Source organism: Salvelinus namaycush, unplaced genomic scaffold (genome assembly GCF_016432855.1).
Source record: "Salvelinus namaycush isolate Seneca unplaced genomic scaffold, SaNama_1.0 Scaffold2742, whole genome shotgun sequence".
Taxonomy (NCBI): domain Eukaryota; kingdom Metazoa; phylum Chordata; class Actinopteri; order Salmoniformes; family Salmonidae; genus Salvelinus; species Salvelinus namaycush.
Window position 1 is genome coordinate 1 of NW_024059611.1, and position 18,065 is coordinate 18,065.

Consider the following 18,065-nt stretch of genomic DNA (forward strand, 5'->3'; position numbering starts at 1 on the left):
TCTCAGGGGGTTAGGTTATGTTAGGGTTATGTTGAGGTTATGTTGAGGTTATGACATTCCTGTGTTCCAGACCTGTCTCAGGAGGGTTAGGTTATGTTAGGTTATGTTGAGGTTATGACATTCCTGTGTTCCAGACCTGTCTCAGGAGGGTTAGGTTATGTTGAGGTTATGTTAGGTTATGTTGAGGTTATGACATTCCTGTGTTCCAGACCTGTCTCAGGAGGGTTAGGTTATGTTGAGGTTATGTTAGGTTATGTTGAGGTTATGACATTCCTGTGTTCCAGACCTGTCTCAGGAGGGTTAGGTTATGTTGAGGTTATGTTAGGTTATGTTGAGGTTATGACATTCCTGTGTTCCAGACCTGTCTCAGGAGGGTTAGGTTATGTTGAGGTTATGTTAGGGTTATGTTGAGGTTATGACATTCCTGTGTTCCAGACCTGTCTCAGGAGGGTTAGGGTTAGGTTATGTTGAGGTTATGTTGAGGTTATGTTGAGGTTATGACATTCCTGTGTTCCAGACCTGTCTCAGGAGGAGAATGAGTTGGGGATGTTTCTGAGGTTCCAGGCAGAACACGACCGCACCAAGGCTGGAAACATGATGGACGCAACCAGCAAGGCCCTGTGTGCCTCGGCCAAGCAGAGGTCAGAACCATCCTAACCCCTAACCCAGCAAGGCCCTGTAGAGGTCAGAACCATCCTAACCCCTAACCCAGCAAGGCCCTGCAGAGGTCAGAACCATCCTAACCCAGCAAGGCCCTGTAGAGGTCAGAACCATCCTAACCCAGCAAGGCCCTGTAGAGGTCAGAACCATCCTAACCCCTAACCCAGCAAGGCCCTGCAGAGGTCAGAACCATCCTAACCCCTAACCCAGCAAGGCCCTGCAGAGGTCAGAACCATCCTAACCCAGCAAGGCCCTGTAGAGGTCAGAACCATCCTAACCCAGCAAGGCCCTGCAGAGGTCAGAACCATCCTAACCCCTAACCCAGCAAGGCCCTGCAGAGGTCAGAACCATCCTAACCCAGCAAGGCCCTGCAGAGGTCAGAACCATCCTAACCCCTAACCCAGTACGGCCCTGTAGAGGTCAGAACCATCCTAACCCCTAACCCAGCAAGGCCCTGTAGAGGTCAGAACCATCCTAACCCCTAACCCAGCAAGGCCCTGTAGAGGTCAGAACCATCCTAACCCCTAACCCAGCAAGGCCCTGTAGAGGTCAGAACCATCCTAACCCCTAACCCAGTACGGCCCTGTAGAGGTCAGAACCATCCTAACCCCTAACCCAGCAAGGCCCTGTAGAGGTCAGAACCATCCTAACCCCTAACCCAGCAAGGCCCTGTAGAGGTCAGAACCATCCTAACCCCTAACCCAGCAAGGCCCTGTAGAGGTCAGAACCATCCTAACCCCTAACCCAGCAAGGCCCTGTAGAGGTCAGAACCATCCTAACCCCTAACCCAGCAAGGCCCTGCAGAGGTCAGAACCATCCTAACCCAGCAAGGCCCTGTAGAGGTCAGAACCATCCTAACCCCTAACCCAGCAAGGCCCTGTAGAGGTCAGAACCATCCTAACCCCTAACCCAGCAAGGCCCTGTAGAGGTCAGAACCATCCTAACCCCTAACCCAGCAAGGCCCTGTAGAGGTCAGAACCATCCTAACCCCTAACCCAGCAAGGCCCTGCAGAGGTCAGAACCATCCTAACCCCTAACCCAGCAAGGCCCTGCAGAGGTCAGAACCATCCTAACCCCTAACCCAGCAAGGCCCTGTAGAGGTCAGAACCATCCTAACCCCTAACCCAGCAACGCCCTGTAGAGGTCAGAACCATCCTAACCCCTAACCCAGCAAGGCCCTGTAGAGGTCAGAACCATCCTAACCCCTAACCCAGCAAGGCCCTGCAGAGGTCAGAACCATCCTAACCCCTAACCCAGCAAGGCCCTGCAGAGGTCAGAACCATCCTAACCCCTAACCCAGCAAGGCCCTGCAGAGGTCAGAACCATCCTAACCCCTAACCCAGCAAGGCCCTGTAGAGGTCAGAACCATCCTAACCCCTAACCCAGCAAGGCCCTGTAGAGGTCAGAACCATCCTCACCCCTAACCCAGTACGGCCCTGTAGAGGTCAGAACCATCCTAACCCCTAACCCAGCAAGGCCCTGCAGAGGTCAGAACCATCCTAACCCCTAACCCAGCAACGCCCTGTAGAGGTCAGAACCATCCTAACCCCTAACCCAGCAAGGCCCTGCAGAGGTCAGAACCATCCTAACCCCTAACCCAGCAAGGCCCTGTAGAGGTCAGAACCATCCTAACCCCTAACCCAGCAAGGCCCTGCAGAGGTCAGAACCATCCTAACCCCTAACCCAGCAAGGCCCTGCAGAGGTCAGAACCATCCTAACCCAGCAAGGCCCTGCAGAGGTCAGAACCATCCTAACCCCTAACCCAGCAAGGCCCTGCAGAGGTCAGAACCATCCTAACCCAGCAAGGCCCTGTAGAGGTCAGAACCATCCTAACCCAGTACGGCCCTGTAGAGGTCAGAACCATCCTAACCCCTAACCCAGCAAGGCCCTGCAGAGGTCAGAACCATCCTAACCCCTAACCCAGCAACGCCCTGTAGAGGTCAGAACCATCCTAACCCAGCAAGGCCCTGTAGAGGTCAGAACCATCCTAACCCCTAACCCAGCAAGGCCCTGTAGAGGTCAGAACCATCCTAACCCCTAACCCAGCAAGGCCCTGTGTTGCCCGCACCCAGAGTTAATACTGGATCTGCTATGTTAATGTGTCAGGCTGGTCCTGTGCCCGCCCCCAGAGTTAATACTGGATCTGCTATGTTAATGTGTCAGGCTGGTCCTGTGCCCGCCCCCAGAGTTAATACTGGATCTGCTATGTTAATGTGTCAGGCTGGTCCTGTGCCCGTCCCCAGAGTTAATACAGGATCTGCCATGTTAATGTGTCAGGCTGGTCCTGTGCCCGTCCCCAGAGTTAATACAGGATCTGCCATGTTAATGTGTCAGGCTGGTCCTGTGCCCTTCCCTAGAGTTAATACTGGATCTGCTATGTTAATGTTAATGTGTCAGGCTGGTCCTGTCCCACCCCCAGAGTTAATACTGGATCTGCTATGTTAATGTGTCAGGCTGGTCCTGTGCCCATCCCCAGAGTTAATACTGGATCTGCTATGTTAATGTTAATGTGTCAGGCTGGTCCTGTGCCCACCCCCAGAGTTAATACTGGATCTGCTATGTTAATGTGTCAGGCTGGTCCTGTGCCCATCCCCAGAGTTAATACTGGATCTGCTATGTTTATGTGTCAGGCTGGTCCTGTGCCCACCCCCAGAGTTAATACTGGATCTGCTATGTTAATGTGTCAGGCTGGTCCTGTGCCCACCCCCAGAGTTAATACTTGATCTGCTATGTTAATGTTTATGTTTCTGTGTCAGGCTGGTCCTGTGCCTGCACCCCAGAGTTAAAACTAGATCTGCTATGTTAATGTGTCAGGCTGGTCCTGTGCCCGCACCCCAGAGTTAATACTAGATCTGCTATGTTAATGTGTCAGGCTGGTCCTGTGCCCGTCCCCAGAGTTAATACTGGATCTGCTATGTTAATGTGTCAGGCTGGTCCTGTGCCCGCCCCCAGAGTTAATACTGGATCTGCTATGTTAATGTGTCAGGCTGGTCCTGTGCCCACCCCCAGAGTTAATACTGGATCTGCTATGTTAATGTGTCAGGCTGGTCCTGTGCCCGCCCCCAGAGTTAATACTGGATCTGCTATGTTAATGTGTCAGGCTGGTCCTGTGCCCGCACCCAGAGTTAATACTGGATCTGCTATGTTAATGTTTATGTGTCAGGCTGGTCCTGTGCCCGCCCCCAGAGTTAATACTGGATCTGCTATGTTAATGTTTATGTGTCAGGCTGGTCCTGTGCCCGTCCCCAGAGTTAATACTGGATCTGCTATGTTAATGTTAATGTGTCAGGCTGGTCCTGTGCCCGCCCCCAGAGTTAATACAGGATCTGCTATGTTAATGTGTCAGGCTGGTCCTGTGCCCGCCCCCAGAGTTAATACTGGATCTGCTATGTTAATGTTAATGTGTCAGGCTGGTCCTGTGCCCGCCCCCAGAGTTAATACTGGATCTGCTATGTTAATGTTAATGTGTCAGGCTGGTCCTGTGCCCACCCCCAGAGTTAATACTGGATCTGCTATGTTAATGTGTCAGGCTGGTCCTGTGCCCGCCCCCAGAGTTAATACTGGATCTGCTATGTTAATGTGTCAGGCTGGTCCTGTGCCCTCCCCCAGAGTTAATACAGGATCTGCTATGTTAATGTGTCAGGCTGGTCCTGTGCCCGCCCCCAGAGTTAATACTGGATCTGCTATGTTAATGTGTCAGGCTGGTCCTGTGCCCGTCCCCAGAGTTAATACTGGATCTGCTATGTTAATGTGTCAGGCTGGTCCTGTGCCCGCCCCCAGAGTTAATACTGGATCTGCTATGTTAATGTGTCAGGCTGGTCCTGTGCCCGCCCCCAGAGTTAATACAGGATATGCTATGTTAATGTGTCAGGCTGGTCCTGTGCCCGCCCCCAGAGTTAATACTGGATCTGCTATGTTTATGTGTCAGGCTGGTCCTGTGCCCGCCCCTAGAGTTAATACAGGATCTGCTATGTTAATGTGTCAGGCTGGTCCTGTGCCCGCCCCCAGAGTTAATACAGGATCTGCTATGTTAATGTGTCAGGCTGGTCCTGTGCCCGCCCCCAGAGTTAATACTGGATCTGCTATGTTAATGTGTCAGGCTGGTCCTGTGCACGCCCCCAGAGTTAATACTGGATCTGCTATGTTAATGTGTCAGGCTGGTCCTGTGCCCGTCCCCAGAGTTAATACTGGATCTGCTATGTTAATGTGTCAGGCTGGTCCTGTGCCCGTCCCCAGAGTTAATACTGGATCTGCTATGTTAATGTGTCAGGCTGGTCCTGTGCCCGCCCCCAGAGTTAATACTGGATCTGCTATGTTAATGTGTCAGGCTGGTCCTGTGCCCGCCCTTACACCGGATGGAGCAGGAGGTGGAGACGTTTCGGCGGCGTGCGATCGCTGACACGCTCCTGACCGTGACCCGGATGGAGAAATCCAGGACGGAATACCGTGGAGCGCTGCTCTGGATGAAGGATGTCTCTCAGGAACTCGACCCGGACACCTGTAAACATCTGGACAAGTTCCGCAAGGTGTGTTAACCTGTGTGTGTGGTCCACCAGGTGCTGTGTGTGTTAACCCTGTGTGTGTGATCCACCAGGTGCTGTGTGTGTTAACCTGTGTGTATGGTCCACCAGGTGCTGTGTGTATGGCCCACCAGGTGCTGTGTGTGTTAACCTGTGTGTATGGCCCACCAGGTGCTGTGTGTGTTAACCTGTGTGTATGGTCCACCAGGTGCTGTGTGTGTTAACCTGTGTGTATGGCCCACCAGGTGCTGTGTGTGTTAACCTGTGTGTATGGCCCACCAGGTGCTGTGTGTGTTAACCTGTGTGTATGGCCCACCAGGTGCTGTGTTAACCCTGTGTGTATGGCCCACCAGGTGCTGTGTGTGTTAACCTGTGTGTATGGTCCACCAGGTGCTGTGTGTATGGCCCACCAGGTGCTGTGTGTGTTAACCTGTGTGTATGGCCCACCAGGTGCTGTGTGTGTTAACCTGTGTGTATGGCCCACCAGGTACTGTGTTAACCCTGTGTGTATGGCCCACCAGGTGCTGTGTTAACCTGTGTGTATGGCCCACCAGGTGCTGTGTGTATGGCCCACCAGGTGCTGTGTGTGTGGCCCACCAGGTGCTGTGTGTGTTAACCTGTGTGTATGGCCCACCAAGTGCTGTGTGTGTTAACCTGTGTGTATGGTCCACCAGGTGCTGTGTGTGTTAACCTGTGTGTATGGCCCACCAGGTGCTGTGTGTATGGCCCACCAGGTGCTGTGTGTGTTAACCTGTGTGTATGGCCCACCAGGTGCTGTGTGTGTTAACCTGTGTGTATGGCCCACCAGGTGCTGTGTGTATGGCCCACCAGGTGCTGTGTGTGTTAACCTGTGTGTATGGCCCACCAGGTGCTGTGTGTGTTAACCTGTGTGTATGGCCCACCAGGTGCTGTGTGTATGGCCCACCAGGTGCTGTGTGTGTTAACCCTGTGTGTATGGCCCACCAGGTGCTGTGTGTGTTAACCTGTGTGTATGTTAACCTGTGTGTATGGCCCACCAGGTGCAGTCCCAGGTCAGAGGTTCGAAGGATCTGTTTGAGAAGCTGAAGAACGATGTGTGTCAGAAGATTGACATGCTGGGAGCCTCCCGTTGTAATATGCTGTCTCACTCCCTCTGCACATACCAGGTCTGTCTGTCTCACTCCCTCTGCACATACCAGGTCTGTCTGTCTCACTCCCTCTGCACATACCAGGTCTGTCTGTCTCACTCCCTCTGCACATACCAGGTCTGTCTGTCTCACTCCCTCTGCACATACCAGGTCTGTCTGTCTCACTCCCTCTGCACATACCAGGTCTGTCTGTCTCACTCCCTCTGCACATACCAGGTCTGTCTGTCTCACTCCCTCTGCACATACCAGGTCTGTCTGTCTGTCTGTCTCACTCCCTCTGTTCATACCAGGTCTGTCTGTCTATCTGTCTGTCTCACTCCCTCTGTTCATACCAGGTCTGTCTGTCTCACTCCCTCTGCACATACCAGGTCTGTCTGTCTCACTCCCTCTGCACATACCAGGTCTGTCTGTCTCACTCCCTCTGCACATACCAGGTCTGTCTGTCTCACTCCCTCTGCACATACCAGGTCTGTCTGTCTCACTCCCTCTGCACATACCAGGTCTGTCTGTCTCACTCCCTCTGCACATACCAGGTCTGTCTGTCTGTCTGTCTCACTCCCTCTGCACATACCAGGTCTGTCTGTCTGTCTATCTGTCTCACTCCCTCTGCACATACCAGGTCTGTCTGTCTCACTCCCTCTGCACATACCAGGTCTGTCTGTCTCACTCCCTCTGCACATACCAGGTCTGTCTGTCTCACTCCCTCTGCACATACCAGGTCTGTCTGTCTCACTCCCTCTGCACATACCAGGTCTGTCTGTCTCACTCCCTCTGTTCATACCAGGTCTGTCTGTCTCACTCCCTCTGCACATACCAGGTCTGTCTGTCTATCTGTCTCACTCCCTCTGCACATACCAGGTCTGTCTGTCTCACTCCCTCTGCACATACCAGGTCTGTCTGTCTGTCTGTCTGTCTGTCTCACTCCCTCTGTTCATACCAGGTCTGTCTGTCTCACTCCCTCTGTTCATACCAGGTCTGTCTGTCTCACTCCCTCTGTTCATACCAGGTCTGTCTCACTCCCTCTGCACATACCAGGTCTGTCTGTCTGTCTGTCTCACTCCCTCTGTTCATACCAGGTCTGTCTGTCTCACTCCCTCTGCACATACCAGGTCTGTCTGTCTCACTCCCTCTGCACATACCAGGTCTGTCTGTCTCACTCCCTCTGCACATACCAGGTCTGTCTGTCTCACTCCCTCTGCACATACCAGGTCTGTCTGTCTCACTCCCTCTGCTCATACCAGGTCTGTCTGTCTGTCTGTCTGTCTCACTCCCTCTGTTCATACCAGGTCTGTCTGTCTGTCTGTCTGTCTCACTCCCTCTGTTCATACCAGGTCTGTCTGTCTGTCTGTCTGTCTCACTCCCTCTGTTCATACCAGGTCTGTCTGTCTCACTCCCTCTGCACATACCAGGTCTGTCTGTCTCACTCCCTCTGCACATACCAGGTCTGTCTGTCTCACTCCCTCTACACATACCAGGTCTGTCTGTCTCACTCCCTCTGCACATACCAGGTCTGTCTGTCTCACTCCCTCTGCACATACCAGGTCTGTCTGTCTCACTCCCTCTGCACATACCAGGTCTGTCTGTCTCACTCCCTCTGCACATACCAGGTCTGTCTGTCTCACTCCCTCTGCACATACCAGGTCTGTCTGTCTGTCTGTCTGTCTGTCTGTCTGTCTCACTCCCTCTGTTCATACCAGGTCTGTCTGTCTGTCTGTCTGTCTGTCTCACTCCCTCTGTTCATACCAGGTCTGTCTGTCTGTCTGTCTGTCTCACTCCCTCTGCACATACCAGGTCTGTCTGTCTCACTCCCTCTGCACATACCAGGTCTGTCTGTCTCACTCCCTCTGCACATACCAGGTCTGTCTGTCTCACTCCCTCTGCACATACCAGGTCTGTCTGTCTCACTCCCTCTGCTCATACCAGGTCTGTCTGTCTCACTCCCTCTGCACATACCAGGTCTGTCTGTCTCACTCCCTCTGCACATACCAGGTCTGTCTGTCTCACTCCCTCTGCTCATACCAGGTCTGTCTGTCTCACTCCCTCTGCACATACCAGGTCTGTCTGTCTCACTCCCTCTGCACATACCAGGTCTGTCTGTCTCACTCCCTCTGCTCATACCAGGTCTGTCTGTCTCACTCCCTCTGCACATACCAGGTCTGTCTGTCTCACTCCCTCTGCACATACCAGGTCTGTCTGTCTCACTCCCTCTGCACATACCAGGTCTGTCTGTCTCACTCCCTCTGCACATACCAGGTCTGTCTGTCTCACTCCCTCTGCACATACCAGGTCTGTCTGTCTCACTCCCTCTGCACATACCAGGTATGTCTGTCTATCTGTCTCACTCCCTCTGCACATACCAGGTCTGTCTGTCTCACTCCCTCTGCACATACCAGGTCTGTCTGTCTATCTGTCTCACTCCCTCTGCACATACCAGGTCTGTCTGTCTCACTCCCTCTGCACATACCAAGTCTGTCTGTCTATCTGTCTCACTCCCTCTGCACATACCAGGTCTATCTGTCTCACTCCCTCTGCACATACCAGGTCTGTCTGTCTATCTGTCTCACTCCCTCTGCACATACCAGGTCTATCTGTCTCACTCCCTCTGCACATACCAGGTCTATCTGTCTCACTCCCTCTGCACATACCAGGTCTGTCTGTCTCACTCCCTCTGCACATACCAGGTCTGTCTGTCTATCTGTCTCACTCCCTCTGCACATACCAGGTCTGTCTGTCTCACTCCCTCTGTACATACCAGGTCTGTCTGTCTCACTCCCTCTGCACATACCAGGTCTGTCTGTCTCACTCCCTCTGCACATACCAGGTCTGTCTGTCTATCTGTCTCACTCCCTCTGCACATACCAGGTCTGTCTGTCTCACTCCCTCTGCACATACCAGGTCTGTCTGTCTCACTCCATCTGCACATACCAGGTCTGTCTGTCTATCTGTCTCACTCCCTCTGCTCATACCAGGTCTGTCTGTCTATCTGTCTCACTCCCTCTGCACATACCAGGTCTGTCTGTCTATCTGTCTCACTCCCTCTGCACATACCAGGTCTGTCTGTCTGTCTGTCTCACTCCCTCTGCACATACCAGGTCTGTCTGTCTGTCTGTCTGTCTGTCTGTCTGTCTGTCTGTCTGTCTGTCTGTCTGTCTGTCTGTCTGTCTGTTCTACCAGGTCTGTCTGTGTGTGTCGTTGCATAGTAGCGGTCTGTGCGTGTCGTTGCATAGTAGCGGTCTGTGTGTGTCGTTGCATAGTAGCGATCTGTGTGTGTCGTTGCATAGTAGCGGTCTGTGTGTGTCGTTGCATAGTAGCGGTCTGTGTGTGTCGTTGCATAGTAGCGGTCTGTGCGTGTCGTTGCATAGTAGCGGTCTGTGTGTGTCGTTGCATAGTAGCGGTCTGTGTGTGTCGTTGCATAGTAGCGATCTGTGTGTGTCGTTGCATAGTAGCGGTCTGTGTGTGTCGTTGCATAGTAGCGGTCTGTGTGTGTCGTTGCATAGTAGCGGTCTGTGTGTGTCGTTGCATAGTAGCGGTCTGTGTGTGTCGTTGCATAGTAGCGGTCTGTGTGTCGTTGCATAGTAGCGGTCTGTGTGTGTCGTTGCATAGTAGCGATCTGTGCGTGTTGTTGCATAGTAGCGGTCTGTGTGTGTCGTTGCATAGTAGCGGTCTGTGTGTGTCGTTGCATAGTAGCGGTCTGTGTGTGTCGTTGCATAGTAGCGGTCTGTGTGTCGTTGCATAGTAGCGGTCTGTGCGTGTCGTTGCATAGTAGCGGTCTGTGTGTGTCGTTGCATAGTAGCGGTCTGTGTGTGTCGTTGCATAGTAGCGGTCTGTGTGTCGTTGCATAGTAGCGGTCTGTGTGTCGTTGCATAGTAGCGGTGTGTGTGTGTCGTTGCATAGTATCGGTCTGTGTGTGTCGTTGCATAGTAGCGGTCTGTGTGTGTCGTTGCATAGTAGCGGTCTGTGTGTCGTTGCATAGTAGCGGTCTGTGTGTCGTTGCATAGTAGCGGTCTGTGTGTGTCGTTGCATAGTAGCGGTCTGTGTGTCGTTGCATAGTAGCGGTCTGTGTGTCGTTGCATAGTAGCGGTCTGTGTGTGTCGTTGCATAGTAGCGGTCTGTGAGTGTCGTTGCATAGTAGCGGTCTGTGTGTGTCGTTGCATAGTAGCGGTCTGTGTGTGTCGTTGCATAGTAACGGTCTCTGTGTGTCGTTGCATAGTAGCGGTCTGTGTGTGTGTCGTTGCATAGTAGCGGTGTGTGTGTGTCGTTGCATAGTAGCGGTCTGTGTGTGTCGTTGCATAGTAGCGGTCTGTGTGTAGTTGCATAGTAGCGGTCTGTGTGTCGTTGCATAGTAGCGGTCTGTGTGTCGTTGCATAGTAGCGGTCTGTGCGTGTCGTTGCATAGTAGCGGTCTGTGTGTCGTTGCATAGTAGCGGTCTGTGTGTCGTTGCATAGTAGCGGTGTGTGTGTGTCGTTGCATAGTAACGGTCTCTGTGTGTCGTTGCATAGTAGCGGTCTGTGTGTGTCGTTGCATAGTAACGGTCTCTGTGTGTCGTTGCATAGTAGCGGTCTGTGTGTGTGTCGTTGCATAGTAGCGGTGTGTGTGTGTCGTTGCATAGTAGCAGTCTGTGCGTGTCGTTGCATAGTAGCGGTCTGTGCGTGTCGTTGCATAGTAGCGGTCTGTGTGTGTCGTTGCATAGTAGCGGTCTGTGCGTGTCGTTGCATAGTAGCGGTCTGTGTGTGTCGTTGCATAGTAGCGGTCTGTGCGTGTCGTTGCATAGTAGCGGTCTGTGTGTGTCGTTGCATAGTAGCGGTCTGTGTGTCGTTGCATAGTAGCGGTCTGTGTGTGTCGTTGCATAGTAGCGGTCTGTGTGTAGTTGCATAGTAGCGGTCTGTGTGTCGTTGCATAGTAGCGGTCTGTGTGTCGTTGCATAGTAGCGGTCTGTGCGTGTCGTTGCATAGTAGCGGTCTGTGTGTCGTTGCATAGTAGCGGTCTGTGTGTGTCGTTGCATAGTAGCGGTCTGTGTGTGTCGTTGCATAGTAGCGGTGTGTGTGTGTCGTTGCATAGTAGCGGTCTGTGTGTGTCGTTGCATAATAGCGGTCTGTGTGTCGTTGCATAGTAGCGGTCTGTGTGTGTCGTTGCATAGTAGCGGTCTGTGTGTGTCGTTGCATAGTAGCGGTCTGTGCGTGTCGTTGCATAGTAGCGGTCTGTGTGTGTCGTTGCATAGTAGCGGTCTGTGCGTGTCGTTGCATAGTAGCGGTCTGTGTGTGTCGTTGCATAGTAGCGGTCTGTGTGTGTCGTTGCATAGTAGCGGTGTGTGTGTGTCGTTGCATAGTAGCGGTCTGTGTGTGTCGTTGCATAGTAGCGGTCTGTGTGTGTCGTTGCATAGTAGCGGTCTGTGTGTGTCGTTGCATAGTAGCGGTCTGTGTGTGTCGTTGCATAGTAGCGGTCTGTGTGTGTCGTTGCATAGTAGCGGTCTGTGTGTGTTAATGCATAGTAGCGGTCTGTGTGTCGTTGCATAGTAGCGGTCTGTGTGTTAATGCATAGTAGCGGTCTGTGTGTGTCGTTGCATAGTAGCGGTCTGTGTGTGTCGTTGCATAGTAGCGGTCTGTGTGTGTCGTTGCATAGTAGCGGTCTGTACGTGTTGTTGCATAGTAGCGGTCTGTGTGTGTCGTTGCATAGTAGCGGTCTGTGTGTGTCGTTGCATATACCAGGTCTGTGTGTGTCGTTGCATAGTAGCGGTCTGTGTGTGTCGTTGCATAGTAGCGGTCTGTGTGTGTCGTTGCATAGTAGCGGTCTGTGTGTGTCGTTGCATAGTAGCGGTCTGTGTGTGTCGTTGCATAGTAGCGGTCTGTGTGTGTCGTTGCATAGTAGCGGTCTGTGTGTCGTTGCATAGTAGCGGTCTGTGTGTGTCGTTGCATAGTAGCGGTCTGTGTGTCGTTGCATAGTAGCGGTCTGTGTGTGTCGTTGCATAGTAGCGGTGTGTGTGTGTCGTTGCATAGTAGCGGTCTGTGCGTGTCGTTGCATAGTAGCGGTCTGTGTGTGTCGTTGCATAGTAGCGGTCTGTGTGTGTCTTTGCATAGTAGCGGTCTGTGTGTGTCGTTGCATAGTAGCGGTCTGTGTGTCGTTGCATAGTAGCGGTCTGTGTGTGTCGTTGCATAGTAGCGGTCTGTGTGTGTCGTTGCATAGTAGCGGTCTGTGTGTCGTTGCATAGTAGCGGTCTGTGTGTGTCGTTGCATAGTAGCGGTCTGTGTGTGTCGTTGCATAGTAGCGATCTGTGTGTGTCGTTGCATAGTATCGGTCTGTGTGTGTCGTTGCATAGTAGCGGTCTGTGTGTGTCTTTGCATAGTAGCGGTCTGTACGTGTCGTTGCATAGTAGCGGTCTGTGTGTGTCGTTGCATAGTAGCGATCTGTGTGTGTCGTTGCATAGTAGCGATCTGTGTGTGTCGTTGCATAGTAGCGGTCTGTGTGTGTCGTTGCATAGTAGCGATCTGTGTGTGTCGTTGCATAGTAGTGGTCTGTGTGTGTCGTTGCATAGTAGCGGTCTGTGTGTGTCGTTGCATAGTAGCGGTCTGCGTGTCGTTGCATAGTAGCGGTCTGTGTGTCGTTGCATAGTAGCGGTCTGTGTGTGTCGTTGCATAGTAGCGGTGTGTGTGTGTGTGTCGTTGCATAGTAGCGGTCTGTGTGTGTCGTTGCATAGTAGCGGTGTGTGTGTGTGTGTCGTTGCATAGTAGCGGTGTGTGTGTGTGTGTCGTTGCATAGTAGCGGTCTGTGTGTGTGTGTCGTTGCATAGTAGCGGTCTGTGTGTGTGTGTCGTTTCATAGTAGCGGTCTGTGTGTGTCGTTGCATAGTAGCGGTCTGTGTGTGTCGTTGCATAGTAGCGGTGTGTGTGTGTGTGTCGTTTCATAGTAGCGGTCTGTGTGTCGTTTCATAGTAGCGGTCTGTGTGTCGTTGCATAGTAGCGGTCTGTGTGTGTCGTTGCATAGTAGCGGTCTGTGCGTGTCGTTGCATAGTAGCGGTCTGTGTGTGTCGTTGCATAGTAGCGGTCTGTGCGTGTCGTTGCATAGTAGCGGTCTGTGTGTGTCGTTGCATAGTAGCGGTCTGTGCGTGTCGTTTCATAGTAGCGGTCTGTGTGTCGTTGCATAGTAGCGGTCTGTGCGTGTCGTTGCATAGTAGCGGTCTGTGTGTGTCGTTGCATAGTAGCGGTCTGTGTGTCGTTGCATAGTAGCGGTCTGTGTGTCGTTGCATAGTAGCGGTCTGTGTGTCGTTGCATAGTAGCGGTCTGTGTGTCGTTTGCATAGTAGCGGTCTGTGTGTCGTTGCATAGTAGCGGTCTGTGTGTCGTTGCATAGTAGCGGTCTGTGCGTGTCGTTGCATAGTAGCGGTCTGTGTGTGTCGTTTCATAGTAGCGGTCTGTGTGTGTCGTTGCATAGTAGCGGTCTGTGTGTCGTTGCATAGTAGCGGTCTGTGTGTGTCGTTGCATAGTAGTGGTCTGTGTGTGTCGTTGCATAGTAGCGGTGTGTGTGTGTGTGTCGTTTCATAGTAGCGGTCTGTGTGTGTCGTTGCATAGTAGTGGTCTGTGCGTGTCGTTGCATAGTAGCGGTGTGTGTGTGTGTGTCGTTTCATAGTAGCGGTCTGTGTGTCGTTTCATAGTAGCGGTCTGTGTGTCGTTGCATAGTAGCGGTCTGTGCGTGTCGTTGCATAGTAGCGGTCTGTGCGTGTCGTTGCATAGTAGCGGTCTGTGCGTGTCGTTGCATAGTAGCGGTCTGTGCGGGTCGTTGCATAGTAGCGGTCTGTGCGTGTCGTTGCATAGTAGCGGTCTGTGCGTGTCGTTGCATAGTAGCGGTCTGTGTGTGTGTCGTTGCATAGTAGCGGTCTGTGTGTGTCGTTGCATAGTAGCGGTCTGTGCGTGTCGTTGCATAGTAGCGGTCTGTGCGTGTCGTTGCATAGTAGCGGTCTGTGCGTGTCGTTGCATAGTAGCGGTCTGTGTGTGTCGTTGCATAGTAGCGGTCTGCGTGTCGTTGCATAGTAGCGGTCTGTGTGTGTCGTTGCATAGTAGCGGTCTGTGTGTCGTTGCATAGTAGCGGTCTGTGCGTGTCGTTGCATAGTAGCGGTCTGTGTGTGTCGTTGCATAGTAGCGGTCTGTGTGTGTCGTTGCATAGTAGTGGTCTGTGCGTGTCGTTGCATAGTAGCGGTCTGTGTGTGTCGTTGCATAGTAGCGGTCTGTGTGTGTCGTTGCATAGTAGCGGTCTGTGCGTGTCGTTGCATAGTAGCGGTCTGTGTGTGTCGTTGCATAGTAGCGGTCTGTGTGTCGTTGCATAGTAGCGGTCTGTGTGTCGTTGCATAGTAGCGGTCTGTGTGTGTCGTTGCATAGTAGCGGTCTGTGTGTGTCGTTGCATAGTAGCGGTCTGTGTGTGTCGTTGCATAGTAGCGGTCTGTGTGTGTCGTTGCATAGTAGCGGTCTGTGTGTGTCGTTGCATAGTAGCGGTCTGTGTGTCGTTGCATAGTAGCGGTCTGTGTGTGTCGTTGCATAGTAGCGGTGTGAGTTAATGCAGTACAGTCTCTTTCCAGATCACCCTCCTCCAGTTCTGGGAGAGGACAGCCGATGTGATGAGTGGGATTCATGAGTCTTTTAAAGGCCTTGTCCCCTACCAGTTCACCACTCTCAAGGTACGTGTGGGACGGGTTGCACGTACATTACAGGTGTGTGTGTTTGTTTTGCTTCCAGTGTGTTGTAACAGTAGATGGGGTGTGTTTGTTTTGCTTCCAGTGTGTTGTAACAGTAGATGGGGTGTGTGTTTGTTTTGCTTCCAGTGTGTTGTAACAGTAGATGGGGTGTGTGTGTGTGTTTGTTTTGCTTCCAGTGTGTTGTAACCGTAGATGGTGTGTGTGTGTGTTTGTTTTGCTTCCAGTGTGTTGTAACAGTAGATGGTGTGTGTGTGTGTTTGTTTTGCTTCCAGTGTGTTGTAACCGTAGATGGGGTGTGTGTGTGTTTTGCTTCCAGTGTGTTGTAACAGTAGATGGGGTGTGTGTGTCTGTTTTGCTTCCAGTGTGTTGTAACAGTAGATGGGGTGTGTGTGTTTGTTTTGCTTCCAGTGTGTTGTAACCGTAGATGGGGTGTGTGTTTGTTTTGCTTCCAGTGTGTTGTAACCGTAGATGGGGTGTGTGTGTTTGTTTTGCTTCCAGTGTGTTGTAACCGTAGGTGTGTATGTTGTCAGGACCTCCGGGACCCTCTGGAGCAGCTGACAGATTTAGAGAACCAGGACCAGAACAAAGAGAAGGCCATACAGAGTAACAGGTGAGAACATCCTAGTTCAAGACAAAGTGGGAACTCTGGGGGAAAATGAGCTCCGACTGGGGGTAAACCCCACCGGTCTACCATGCTGACCCCACCGGTCTACCATGCTGACCCCACCGGTCTACCATGTTGACCCCACCGGTCTACCATGCTGGCCCCACCGGTCTACCATGCTGACCCCACCGGTCTACCATGTTGACCCCACCGGTCTACCATGCTGACCCCACCGGTCTACCATGCTGACCCCACCGGTCTACCATGCTGACCCCACCGGTCTAACATGCTGACCCCACCGGTCTACCATGCTGACCCCACCGGTCTACCATGCTGACCACACCGGTCTACCATGCTGACCCCACCGGTCTACCATGTTGACCCCACCGGTCTACCATGCTGACCCCACCGGTCTACCATGTTGACCCCACCGGTCTACCATGCTGACCCCACCGGTCTAACATGTTGACCCCACCGGTCTACCATGCTGACCCTACCGGTCTAACATGTTGACCCTACCGGTCTACCATGCTGACCCTACCGGTCTACCATGCTGACCCCACCGGTCTACCATGTTGACCCCACCGGTCTACCATGCTGACCCCACCGGTCTACCATGTTGACCCCACCGGTCTACCATGCTGACCCCACCGGTCTACCATGTTGACCCCACCGGTCTACCATGCTGACCCCACCGGTCTACCATGCTGACCCCACCGGTCTAACATGCTGACCCCACCGGTCTACCATGCTGACCCCACCGGTCTACCATGCTGACACCACCGGTCTACCATGCTGACCCCACCGGTCTAACATGCTGACCCCACCGGTCTACCATGCTGACCCCACCGGTCTACCATGCTGACCCCACCGGTCTACCATGCTGACCCCACCGGTCTACCATGTTGACCCCACCGGTCTACCATGCTGACCCCACCGGTCTACCATGCTGACCCCACCGGTCTAACATGCTGACCCCACCGGTCTACCATGCTGACCCCACCGGTCTACCATGTTGACACCACCGGTCTACCATGCTGACCCCACCGGTCTAACATGCTGACCCCACCGGTCTACCATGCTGACCCCACCGGTCTACCATGCTGACCCCACCGGTCTACCATGCTGACACCACCGGTCTACCATGCTGACCCCACCGGTCTACCATGCTGACACCACCGGTCTACCATGCTGACCCCACCGGTCTACCATGCTGACCCCACCGGTCTACCATGCTGACACCACCGGTCTACCATGCTGATACCACCGGTCTACCATGCTGACCCCACCGGTCTACCATGCTGACACCACCGGTCTACCATGCTGACACCACCGGTCTACCATGCTGACCCCACCGGTCTACCATGCTGACCCCACCGGTCTACCATGTTGACACCACCGGTCTACCATGCTGACACCACCGGTCTACCATGCTGACCCCACCGGTCTATCATGTTGACCCCACCGGTCTACCATGCTGACCCCACCGGTCTACCATGCTGACCCCACCGGTCTAACATGCTGACCCCACCGGTCTACCATGCTGGCCCCACCGGTCTACCATGCTGACCCCACCGGTCTACCATGCTGACCCCACCGGTCTACCATGCTGACCCCACCGGTCTACCATGCTGACCCCACCGGTCTAACATCCTGACCCCACCGGTCTACCATGCTGACCCCACCGGTCTACCATGTTGACCCCACCGGTCTACCATGCTGACCCCACCGGTCTACCATGTTGACCCCACCGGTCTAACATGTTGACCCCACCGGTCTACCATGCTGACCCCACCGGTCTACCATGCTGACCCCACCGGTCTACCATGTTGACCCCACCGGTCTACCATGCTGACCCCACCGGTCTATCATGTTGACACCACCGGTCTACCATGCTGACACCACCGGTCTACCATGCTGACCCCACCGGTCTACCATGCTGACCCCACCGGTCTACCATGCTGACCCCACCGGTCTAACATGCTGACCCCACCGGTCTACCATGCTGACCCCACCGGTCTAACATGCTGACCCCACCGGTCTACCATGCTGACCCTACCGGTCTACCATGCTGACCCCACCGGTCTACCATGCTGACCCCACCGGTCTAACATGTTGACCCCACCGGTCTACCATGCTGACCCCACCGGTCTAACACGCTGACCCCACCGGTCTACCACGCTGACCCCACCGGTCTACCATGCTGACCCCACCGGTCTACCATGCTGACCCCACCGGTCTAACATGTTGACCCCACCGGTCTACCATGCTGACCCCACCGGTCTACCATGCTGACCCCACCGGTCTACCATGCAGACCCCACCGGTGTTGCAGTCTGTTTTGGAATGTGTGGCCAGTAATAAACTGGTCCTGAACATCTCTAAAACTATACTGAACAAAAATAAAAACCCAACATGTAAAGTGTTGGTTCCATGTTTCATGAGCTGAAATAAAATATCCCAGAAATGTTCCATAC

At 53.3% G+C, this 18,065-nt stretch overlaps 1 protein-coding gene across 1 annotated transcript; it reads left to right on the top strand.

The window, feature by feature from the left end:
• Window positions 1-517: 517 nt before the first annotated feature.
• On the top strand, window positions 518-15,595 carry LOC120039486 (islet cell autoantigen 1-like; the record flags this gene model as incomplete). Its single annotated transcript, XM_038984897.1, has 5 exons — window positions 518-641; window positions 4,988-5,186; window positions 6,200-6,253; window positions 14,884-14,967; window positions 15,516-15,595. Coding segments are annotated over 5 exons (541 nt in total), but the record flags the coding sequence as incomplete, so codon positions are not given.
• Between the last annotated feature and the right edge of the window lie 2,470 nt (window positions 15,596-18,065).